The 12500-nt window shown below is 42.9% G+C and overlaps 1 protein-coding gene across 1 annotated transcript in view; it reads left to right on the plus strand.

Moving 5' to 3' along the window:
• LOC115194429 (formin) overlaps positions 1-12500 on the plus strand; it is a 41959-nt gene that overhangs the window by 22164 nt on the left and 7295 nt on the right. Inside the window, exons 8-15 of the mRNA XM_029757836.1 lie at positions 1056-1143; positions 5500-5561; positions 5702-5784; positions 6254-6383; positions 6723-6869; positions 7048-7107; positions 7281-7401; positions 10242-10334. Of these exons, the coding sequence (XP_029613696.1) occupies positions 1056-1143; positions 5500-5561; positions 5702-5784; positions 6254-6383; positions 6723-6869; positions 7048-7107; positions 7281-7401; positions 10242-10334 (784 nt within the window). The remainder of the gene's footprint in view (positions 1-1055; positions 1144-5499; positions 5562-5701; positions 5785-6253; positions 6384-6722; positions 6870-7047; positions 7108-7280; positions 7402-10241; positions 10335-12500) is intronic.

Below are 12500 nucleotides of genomic sequence, written 5' to 3' on the forward strand. Positions count from 1 at the left end.
AGAGAGGGGGGAGAGAGAGAGAGGGGGGAGAGAGAGAGAGAAAGAGAGAGAGGGAGAGAGAGAGGGGGGGAGAGAGAGAGGGGGGAGAGAGAGAGAAAGAGAGAGAATTCTGAAAAATATCCTGAGCTGCACTTCCTATCCTCCTGCCAAATGTATGACCATATTAGAGACACATATTTCCCTCAGATTACACAGACCCACAAAGATTTTTGATAAACTCCCATATCTATTGGGTTAAACACAAGTGTGCCATCACAGCAGCAAGATGTGTGACCTGTTGCCACAAGAAAAGTTCAACCAGTGAAGAACAAACACCATTGTAAATACAACCTATATTTATGTTTATTTATTTTCCCTTTTGTACTTTAACTATTTGCACATCAGTTCAACACTGTATATATACATAATATGACATTTGAAATGTCTTTATTCTATTGGAACTTCTGTAAGTGTAATGTTTACTGTTAATTTTGTATTGTTTATTTCACTTTTGTTTATTATCTACTTCACTTGCTTTGGCAATGTTAACATATGTTTCCCATGCCCTTTGAATTGAATTGAGCGAGAGAGGGGGGGGGAGAAGAGAGTGAGAGAGTCAGAGAGGGGAGGGGGGGAAGAGAGAAAGGGGAGGAGGGGAGAGAAGAGAGAGAGAGAAAGACAGAAAAGGTAGAGGGGGAGAGAGAAGAGAGAGAGAGTGGCTCTGCTCTCCATTAATGACCCTCTATTAGTTTCCATTAGTCCAGCTCCCTTCCTCTTACCTCGTCTGATGGTCAGCCACGCTCCACTGTTGTCATGGTCACTGTGTTGTCCTCCTCTCCCTGGTCAGATCATAAAGCTGCTGGATGGGAAGACTAATATCTGACCCAGTGTCAGTTTTCTCTCTTTCTCCATTAGATCATTAAGCTGCTAGAATGGAAGACTAATATCTGACCCTGTGTCAGTTTTCTCTCTTTCTCCATCAGATCATTAAGCTGCTAGAATGGAAGACTAATATCTGACCCAGTGTCAGTGGTTAGAGGCAACTTCTACTCACACAGTTTCCTCTCCTCCTGCAGATCATGAAGCTGCTGGATGGGAAGCGTTCACAGGCCGTTGGGATACTCATCTCTAGTCTGCACCTGGAGATGAAGGACATACAGCAAGGTGAGTGACACATAGCATTGGTTTTCAAACCTCTCCTCTGGGATTATTAGGTGAATCAGATTAGGTGAACCTTGATTAGTTGAATCGGGAGAGCTAATTCAGGGCTACAACAAAATAGTGAAACGTCTGGTATCCCCGAGATGAGGTTTGAAAACCACTGGTATATACTGTACATCTAACATCGTCTCTGAGAAGAAGGGTGCATATATACTCTCTTTTTAAATGTAATTTTGACATTCAACAGAGGCTTTTATCCAAAGTTATTACATAAATAGTAGATAAATGCCTATGTGGCCCATGTAGGACCAGAGCACACAACTTTAATCTAAGATAGTCTGGCACGATTTATAGTTTACACATACATTATATTCAATATTTGTGTCCCACGTAGAACTCAAACCCACAACTCGAGCACCACCCACTGGGCACACAACATCATTTCAACGTGGATAATTGGGTAATATTTGGTTGAGATCAATGCAATTACATCCTATATTCACCCATTCAAAAAGACCACCAAAACTAAGTTGAATGTCCAATGTGTTATCACTATGCTTTCAACCACAACGAAATTCCAATGGAAAAATTAGTTTGGGTTTAGTTGTCACCCAAAATGTCTATCACTGCACTTTCAAACATTTTAAAGTCCAGCAAAGTTTAAATTGGAATACAATTTTTAAAAATAAAAAAATATGTTTTGTTTATTTATACAACAGTATAGATCCCTTTCTTGCAGTAAAAAGATCAAATCGCCCTCTAGTGGCCTCATTGGTGGAATGTTATTAATATTTTCAGAATTTCAGAATTCATAAACATTCTAAAATAAAAATATAAGACAAATTTATCCAGTGTTTCTATAGCAAACGGTTCTGTTATATTTCAGACTTCTGTGATGTATAAAAAGTGTAATATTAATATGCAAACTCAAAATTGAATGCATTTTAAATCTATATCTGAAGTGGTACAGGTGTCTTCTTTCTTTAAGTCCATAACCATGTGTGTGAGGTGTAAACTTTTGTTTCACAGTAGATTAGTTTAACACTACCAAGAAACACTCTGTGTAACCCTGATTTAGCCCACTGCAGTAAAAAGTGAATTAATATCGCTGTGCTTCATCTAATAGCAGAACCAAATGACCTGGATTGCAGTTTAGATTACATTAAAAGTACATAAGGAGAACTTTATAGTTACAGTAACCTCTAAATGTGGCCATGGATGTGTTACTCATTTTACAGTTCAATGTTACATTAGATGTAAGATGGCCTTAACTTTAGGCTATTTACTGTATAACAAAAGTAATATTTAATTGTGTTTGGTTGACAACGCAACTCAATATCAACATTTAAATGAGATGTAGATCACTAGATCTACTGCTTGGATTGTTCCACCTGAGCCACTGACTTAACTCCATTCTTTAACTTTAATCCAACATGTCATTTTTAAACTGTCCACAAGTTAATAGGATATTTATTGCATTTCAAAAGCGATGTTGAATTGTGTTTGGTTGTTAAGGCAACCATATGTCAACATTTGAAGGAGATGTATCTCTTTAGATAGTTCCAATTGTGCCACTGACTTAGACTGGCAAACTTTAAATGCACTTTAAATAAACTTTGATTTGATTTAGTCCTTTTCTTTAACATAGATTTTTGGTTGAGATGGAGACGTGAATCCAACATATCAATGATTAATTTGTAGACAAACTGGAATTAAAGCCAGACTAAGTCAGTGGCACAGATGGAACTATCCAAGCAGAATATACATCTCCTTCAAATGTTGATATTTGGTTGTGTTGACAACCAAACACAATATCACTAAATATTATTACATTTTAAATGAACCAGAGCTTGAAATCCTAGGCCTATTGTATTGTCTATTTTTAATGGAATTCTGGGTTAATTTGAAACAATAACTGTTGATGACTTTGCAAGTGCTATATAGGCATATACATAGCATCATTCATGATAAATGAGTGATAGATGTATGTTCACATTTCATTTGCACTGTTAAACCTTTGGAAAGACTTTGATAGCAACAGTAAATCTATTTAGTTTTTAAGTGGAAATCTCTCAACATTCATTCTCACGATAGCACACTGGTAATGGTCATAGCAAACAGGGCTGATCTTGATTAAAACCCTGGATGGGAGAATAAAGGGTAGTTGTAGATTGATCAATTCTCCACCAGGAGGTGCTGGCCAGACACATGTATTTTTTCTGATAGTGGATACAGCGTTGAAGATCTGACGATGTTTTAAAATTACAAATTCAACATATTTTATACAAGGTTTGTCTATGTTGAAATTTGGTTACCATGGTGACATAATCCTGTGCTTGAAATTTCACCTCAAAACAACATTTAACCTTGATTACTTTTTTCAAATCCAATTTATTTTCCACGTAGCGTCCACGTAACAATGCGTTGACAAATTACGTTCAAACAACTTTGATTCAACCAGTTTGTGCTCAGTGGGGAGGCAGGTAGCCTGGCGGGCAGGGGAGTTGGGCTGGTATCCAAAAGGTTGCTAGATCGAATCCCCAAGCTGACAAGGTTCAAATCTGTTTTTCTGCCCCTGAGCAAGACAGTTGGGCTTCGATGTTGTGGATGTCGATTAAGGCAGCCCACCACACCTCTCGGATTCAGAGGGGTTGGGTTAAATGCGGAAGACACGTTTCAGTTGAAGGCATTCAGTTGTACAACTGACTCGGTATCCCCCTTTACATGTGGGTAATCTATGCAGGGTTACGCTCCAAGCAAGTGAGTCATCTGAACCACAACTAAACATCTGACTCTTGGCCCCTCTACCCTGTATTTGACTTCAGACAGACAGACAGACAGACAGACAGACAGACAGACAGACAGACAGACAGACAGACAGACAGACAGACAGACAGACAGACAGACAGACAGACAGACAGACAGACAGACAGACAGACAGACAGACAGACAGACAGCTGTACTGTAATACTGTCACGTCTTATATAGTCAGACTGAGTGGAACATCGGGAGTTAATGAATGAACAAGATAATATGATCAGTATTAGACAAAGGGACTGGACTCAGTAGAAAACACCCCACAATTACAGTCTGAGGCTGAGTTCCAAATGGCACCCTATTCCCTATATAGTGCACTTCTTTTAACCAGAGCCCCTAGAACCCATAGGGCTTTTGTCAAAGGTAGTGCACTATATAGAGCATAGGGTGCCATTTGGGACGTAGACTGAGAGTTCCATTTTATCTGGGAAATACAGTACTGTAAGGGGAAGGAATCTACACTGTGGGTGTCTTTGGTTTCTGTGGCAGGGAGCAGTTCGTTTGCCATCAGTGGATATTATTTGCCTGTGTGTGTGTATATGTGTGTCTGTCTGTCTGTCTGTCTGTCTGTCTGTCTGTCTGTCTGTCTGTCTGTCTGTCTGTCTGTCTGTCTGTCTGTCTGTCTGTCTGTCTGTCTGTCTGTGTGTGTGTGTGTGTTTATGTTCGTGTGTGTGTGTGAATAGGGTAGTTACAGGGAACAGAACAGGGGAAAACAGGGAACAGAACAAGGGAACAGAACAAGGGAAAACAGGGAACAGAACAGGGGAAAACAGGGAACAGAACAAGGGAAAACAGGGAACAGAACAGGGGAAAACAGGGAACAGAACAGGGGAAAACAGGGAACAGAACAAGGGAACAGAACAAGGGAAAACAGGGAACAGAACAAGGGAAAACAGGGAACAGAACAGGGGAAAACAGGGAACAGAACAGGGGAAAACAGGGAACAGAACAGGGGAAAACAGGGAACAGAACAGGGGAAAACAGGGAACAGAACAGGGGAAAACAGGGAACAGAACAAGGGAAAACAGGGAACAGAACAAGGGAAAACAGGGAACAGAACAGGGGAAAACATCCATTTGATCCAGTCATGTTGGATTTCAGCTTGTTGAAACTTGAGACCTTGACAAGAGAAATACTTGGCCAGTTTGCTTAGCATTTTGTGGATTATGGTGAAAGCCTCACTAATATAGCTCTGTCTACACCACCACTATATGCCCTGCAAGAATATCCTTAATTATTTTACTAGGCAAGTCAGTTAAAAACAAATTCTTATTTACAATGACAGCCTAGGAACAGTGGGTTAACTGCCTTGTTCAGGAGCAGAACAACAGATTTGTACCTCGTCAGCTCAGGGATTCAATCTTGCAACCTTTCGGTTACTAGCCCAATGCTCTAACCACTAGGCTACCCTGCCGCCCCAGGACTAAATCAACACACTGTAAAACTCCCTGCCCCTCTAGGCACGAGCTGGGGTGGGACAGTGTCCCACAAATGTGTCCTTTGATTTAAAGCATGATTCAATGAACCTGTTTACTCCTGTAGCTGTGCTGAATGTGGACAACTCCGTAGTGGACGTGGAAACCATCCAGGCTTTATACGAAAACGTGAGTGTCCTGAACTACTTCTGTCCTCCTTTCTTTTACTGTATTGTTCAGTTTGGTTTCCCTTTCAGAGAGCCCAACCTGACTTTTGCATTTTGAGACCTCTTCAGTGTCAAGTGTTGTTTGTGCCTCTCTCATCTCAGAGAGCCCAGCCTGATGAGCTGGAGCGGATAAAGAAACACTACCAAACCTCCGAGGAGGAGCAGCTGCTGGACAAACCTGAACAGTGAGTGTTCTCCTTTCCCTCTTTATCACGTACATTTGTTTTTTAAATGTACCCCTTTTTCTCCCCAATTTCGTGACATACAATTGGTAGTTACAGTCTTGTCCCATCACTGCAACTCCCGTACGGACTCGGAAGAGACGAAGGTCGAGAGTCACGCGTCCTCCCCGAAACACGACCCTGCCAAGCCGCACTGCTTCTTGACACACTGCTCCAACGTGTCGGAGGAAACGTCGTAAAGCTGGCAACCAAAGTCAGCGTGCATGCGCCCGGCCCGCCACAAGGAGACGATAGAGGGCGATGGGATTCCTTTTCACATTTTTTATATTCTGTGTAGAGCGGTAGCTGGGGAATACGTGATTAGCTCCACCTCAAGGTGCCAACGCCTCTAAGGCACCATCTTACAAAGACGGTAGTAACATCAAAGTAACATCCATCATGTCACTCTTCCTGTCACCTGTGTTGTCTCTAGGTTCCTGTTTGAGTTATCTCAGATACCAGACTTCCCAGACAGGGCTTCATGTATCATCTTCCAGTCTGTCTTCATAGACGCCATCGCCTCCATTCAGCACAAGTTGGACATTGTCTCTCGCGTCTGCAAGGTTGGAACTCTCTCTTCATGTTAGTTCAAGATGGCAACATAGAAACCACAGGAAACGTGTTTTACTTGTAGAACACATTTTGCAGACTAAGTAAAGAGTCTTATAGAGAAACTCCACTCCAAAACTATCTGTTGGTATTTGTTTCATTAGTCCACTGTTGATACATTCCTAAAATGTTTTGCATGTCAGCAATCAAGTTTTCAAGATATTGGACTTTCAAGAAGCAAAGTGTCACAGGCTGCACCATCACATTAAATGTAAATGTAACTTGTCTCAGTAGTCTGAAGTACAGTCAACACTGTGTTTAGTTAACAGTAGATAGTGCATTTCTGTCCCCAGGATCTGATGGACACCTCCAGCGTGAGGGAAGTGATGGGTCTGATTCTAGCTCTGGGGAACCATATGAACGGAGGCAACAGGACCAGAGGACAGGCTGACGGCTTTGGACTGGAGATCCTGCCCAAACTGAAGGACGTCAAGAGCAGGGTAAGGGCTATGTTACAGGATGAAGTACAGTTAGATGAGTGTGTAATATGACCTAGTAAAGGCCCACAGCTCACAGTATTTTAAAGCAGAATAAAGAACAGATGTATTGTTTTGTGTTGGGTTCCTTTGTGGTTAGTGTGGATCTTTTGTCTTCTCTGTTCTCTTCTGTTTTATGAAGGACAATCGTATCAGTCTGGTTGACTATGTGACATCGTACTATCTCCGCAACCTGGACGAGGTAATGTCAAACATTTCTTCATCACTTTATTGAAATGTATTTTACTGGAAGTTAGTCTTTGGGTGTTTGAGTTTTTAGTCATTCTGGTGTTTTTTTTTCATTGTTTCTGTGTAGAACAAATGTCATGTTGTTGTTGTCGTCACTCTGATGTTGCTGTTATTGTTTCCCTCCAGAACGCTGGAACAGAGAGAAGTGTCTTTCCTCTCCCTGAGCCTCAGGATGTGTTCCTGGCTGCCCAGGTCAAGTTTGAAGACATCACCAAGGACCTGAGACAGCTGAGACGAGACCTGACAGGTCAGAGGTCATTCATGCCTAGTCACAACACTGTGACGTCAGCAACACAGACAGATAGGCAGGCAGGCAGGCAGGCAGAGACATGCAGGCGGAGACATGCAGGCGGAGACATGCAGGCGGAGACATGCAAGCGGAGACATGCAGGCGGAGACATGCAGGCAGAGACATGCAGGTAGAGACATGCAGGTAGAGACATGCAGGCAGAGACATGCAGGCGGAGACATTCAGGCCAACTGACTGACAGGAGTCTCTGCTTCACCTGCTGTGCCAGAGTCAAAGGTTATCACTGTGGTTTCGCCTTTGATAACAACTGTTTAGATCTGGTGTTATTAAACCATTTCAGCTCCAGACCCAAATGAGAAATTGACCGTCTTCCCGTGACCCAAATTGTCCTCCGTTGACCCAAATTAAGAAGAAATAGTGTGTGATTATAGTTGTAGTCTCATAACTCGCCACTCACCTCTAACATGCCCAGGGCCCCCCTTTGGGTCCCGACTCATAGTTTAAGAAACCCTGGTTTAGATGCATCGATGCACATAGATGCACCCCAGATGGTGGCAGCCGATCGCTCTCTCTCTTTCTGTCTCTCTCTTTCTCTTTCTCTCTTTCTTTCTGTCTCTCTCGCTCTCTCCCCCCTCTTTCTCTGTCTCTCTCTCTTTCTCTCTCTGTCTCTCTCTCTCTCTCTCTCTGTCTCTCTCTCTCTCTCTCTCTCTCTCTCTCTCTCCCCACCATTTCTCTCTCTGTCTCTCTGTCTCTCTCTCTCCCCACCATTTCTCTCTCTGTCTCTCTGTCTCTCTATCTCTCTCTCTCTGTGGCTCCACTCCTACTGCTGCTCTGTTTGTTCCCTCTGGCTCACCATCCAATCAGGGTATCACAGGAGCTGGAGGAGCCAGTCTTCAGGCCCAGTCATAATACAGCCTGCTGGGAGCCACGGTTACAACCCGCCCCCGCGCCACGCTCCATCATCATCACCCAGATAAGATTACAAAGAATACTGTTTTCATTCAGGATTTGTGTAAACTGTGGAGGCGGGTATCTGCATTGTGTGGCGACTAGCGAGACTTTCTCTTTTTTGCCTTTTGTGTTGGATCGGTGTTTGGTCCTTTCAGACAGGAAGAGGGTCATTCAGTCTCAGGTAAACAGAGGTCTACTTTTGGAGAAACAGGTGTGTTTTGAGATAGAGTTGAACTACTGTCCTGTTGAAGTACTGAGCAGCTGATGCACTTCACAGCAAACTCAAACACACTTCTTGAGTTGTGTTTTTGTTTGTTCATGTAGGTTATATCTCATCTGTGATTGGGCAGCTCTTGACCTGTGTGACCAATCAGTGCTTCCACAAATAGATGTGATTTCCTTCCTGACAAAGGAACAGCTTTCATTCTAGAACCTAGAGATTACAGTGTGGTCGTTATCACACTCAATGGAAACTCTTTCAGGAAACAATATATTGTAAATGTATTGTGCACAGGCACAGACCACCGCAAAGTGATTCATTCAATTACTGCAGCTGACAGTTCATATTTCCCAGTGGGGATAAACTGATGTTTCAACAGGAGAGCAGAGAATAGCTCAGTACACACACACACACACACACACACACACACACACACACACACACACACACACACACACACACACACACACACACACACACACACACACACACACACACACACACACACACACACTATCTAAAAAGGGAACAGATCAAAACAAAGGCTTGGTTCAGCCCAGGCATGAGGGAGGTTCAAACAGCAGGACAAAAGGCTCCTGAGTTAGATGGAGAGATGGTGGTTGGGACTCTCAGTGATAAGACCTGGTCGTGTTGAGAGGTAGAGAGAAGGGCATCTGCGACACACATCTGGGGGGCCACAGGTCGTAGTATACGTACGTCTATGTTGTGTGTGTGTGTGTGTGTGTGTGTGTGTGTGTGTGTGTGTGTGTGTGTGTGTGTATATGGGTGTGTATGTGGGTGTGTGTGCGTGTGTGGGTGTGTGTGTGTGTGGGGGGGGGGGGGGGGGGGGGGGGGGGGGTGCGTGCTTGTGTTTATAGGGCGGTCCGTTTGGGTTGATAAGACGTACCCCCTCAGATTACATAAGGACAGTGACGGTCGCCCTCCACTCTGATCGCTGGCAACGGTACAGTACAGGCTCACAAAGACACGGAGACAGATCTGATGGGCAGGATTATAGCTGTATCTGAAAGGCGCCAGGGCACTTCCACAGAGACTCTGAATCAGAGACACTCCACCAAGTCTCTGGACCCACACACAGACGTACACACGCACGCACGCACGCACGCACGCACACACACACACACACACACACGTGCAAAGGAATAGAGAGAGAGTGAGGTGCATTGTCCTCAGCACTACCATAGCTGGGGCTGGCTGGGTAATAGAATCATATGGGCACACTTAACGACAGTAGAGAACAGTTGAAGTGCTAAAGAGAGGAGACAGAAGAGAGGAAAAGCTTTTCCTTTGTTCTGTGTTGGTCAAAGACGATCCTTAGCTTAACTATAAACAGGGTTTGTGAATGGCTGCTGTGGGGAAACCAGCTTTGACTGGAAACCAGCTTTGTTGCTGCCTGTGTGAATTAACGGGCCCTGGTGAGAACAGAACACTGGCGCTGAGGTTTCTGCTGTGAGGAGTATCACTAACTACAGAGACAGAGAGTTACACAGCTTGAGGGAGTCTCCCGGACACTAACACAGAGTAACACCATTCCACCCACCCAGTTACATGAATATGATAACATGCTGTCACACTTTTCAACTTGGTGGGGCGTTAATGTTGTCTCATTGAAAAAGAAGCAGTGTTTTTCCCCCTGTTTTCCCAGTGTGTGAGAAAGGAGTTCAGAAGGTGTGTTCCAGCTCATCTGAAGAACACCTTCAGCCGTTTAAGGACAAAATGGAGTCGTTTGTTCTGATTGGTGAGTAGCCTATAGCACTGGGAAATAATGAGGACTACTGTAGTCCCCAGCAGTTTGTAATATAGTAACACAACAACAGTAGTTAGTAGTATAGTAACACAACAACAGTAGTTAGTAATATAGTGACACAACAACAGTAGTTAGTAACACAACAGCAGTAGTTAGTAGTATAGTAACACAACAGTAGTAGTTAGTAGTATAGTGACACAACAACAGTAGTTAGTAGTATAGTAACACAACAGCAGTAGCTAGTAGTATAGTAACACAACAGTAGTTAGTAGTATAGTAACACAACAACAGTAGTTAGTAATATAGTAACACAACAACAGTAGTTAGTAGAATAGTGACACAACAGTAGTTAGTAGTATAGTAACACAACAGTAGTTAGTAATATAGTAACACAACAACAGTAGTTAGTAGTATAGTAACACAACAACAGTAGTTAGTAGTATAGTAACACAACAGTAGTTAGTAGTATAGTAACACAACAGTAGTTAGTAGTATAGTAACACAACAACAGTAGTTAGTAATATAGTGACACAACAACAGTAGTTAGTAGTATAGTAACACAACAGTAGTTAGTAGTATAGTAACACAACAGTAGTTAGTAGTATAGTAACACAACAACAGTAGTTAGTAATATAGTGACACAACAACAGTAGTTAGTAGTATAGTAACACAACAACAGTAGTTAGTAATATAGTGACACAACAACAGTAGTTAGTAGTATAGTAACACAACAACAATGAGGAACCAAAATGATGTTCCAGGGGTTGGAATCAAAATGATGTTCCAGGGGTTGGAACCAAAATGATGTTCCAGGGGTTGGAACCAAAATGATGTTCCAGGGGTTGGAACCAAAATGATGTTCCAGGGGTTGGAACCAAATGATGTTCCAGGGGTTGGAACCAAAATGATGTTCCAGGGGTTGGAACCAAAATGATGTTCCAGGGGTTGGAACCAAAATGATGTTCCAGGGGTTGGAACCAAAATGATGTTCCAGGGGTTGGAACCAAAATGATGTTCCAGGGGTTGGAATCAAAATGATGTTCCAGGGGTTGGAATCAAAATGATGTTCCAGGGGTTGGAATCAAAATGATGTTCCAGGGGTTGGAACCAAAATGATGTTCCAGGGGTTGGAACCAAAATGATGTTCCAGGGGTTGGAACCAAAATGATGTTCCAGGGGTTGGAACCAAAATGATGTTCCAGGGGTTGGAACCAAAATGATGTTCCAGGGGTTGGAACCAAAATGATGTTCCAGGGGTTGGAACCAAAATGATGTTCCAGGGGTTGGAACCAAAATGATGTTCCAGGGGTTGGAACCAAAATGATGTTCCAGGGGTTGGAACCAAAATGATGTTCCAGGGGTTGGAATCAAAATTATGTTCCAGGGGTTGGAATCAAAATGATGTTCCAGGGGTTGGAATCAAAATGATGTTCCAGGGGTTGGAACCAAAATGATGTTCCAGGGGTTGGAACCAAAATGATGTTCCAGGGGTTGGAACCAAAATGATGTTCCAGGGGTTGGAACCAAAATGATGTTCCAGGGGTTGGAACCAAAATGATGTTCCAGGGGTTGGAACCAAAATGATGTTCCAGGGGTTGGAACCAAAATGATGTTCCAGGGGTTGGAACCAAAATGATGTTCCAGGGGTTGGAACCAAAATGATGTTCCAGGGGTTGGAACCAAAATTATGTTCCAGGGGTTGGAATCAAAATGATGTTCCAGGGGTTGGAATCAAAATGATGTTCCAGGGGTTGGAATCAAAATGATGTTCCAGGGGTTGGAATCAAAATGATGTTCCAGGGGTTGGAATCAAAATTATGTTCCAGGGGTTGGAATCAAAATTATGTTCCAGGGGTTGGAATCAAAATGATGTTCCAGGGGTTGGAACCAAAATGATGTTCCAGTCCTATTGAACAGAACCATTATTGTTTTTCTTCTGTTCCGCTGTTCCGACCAGCAAAATAAAGTTCTAAACCGGTTCAAACAACAACTAATAGTAAGGGTTTCTATTGTCCCTTTCTGTTCTTTTTTAATCCTCTGAAATATAACATTAAATCACTTCACCAATCAGTGTGGATAGAGCAGCTTGCTGTGGAGCGGGGAAGCGATTGTAATCTGTATAGGAAAGTCGTTTAAAGCAAATTGTATTTTGACATA

The sequence above is a fragment of the Salmo trutta genome, chromosome 1 (assembly GCF_901001165.1).
Source record: "Salmo trutta chromosome 1, fSalTru1.1, whole genome shotgun sequence".
Lineage (NCBI taxonomy): Eukaryota > Metazoa > Chordata > Actinopteri > Salmoniformes > Salmonidae > Salmo > Salmo trutta.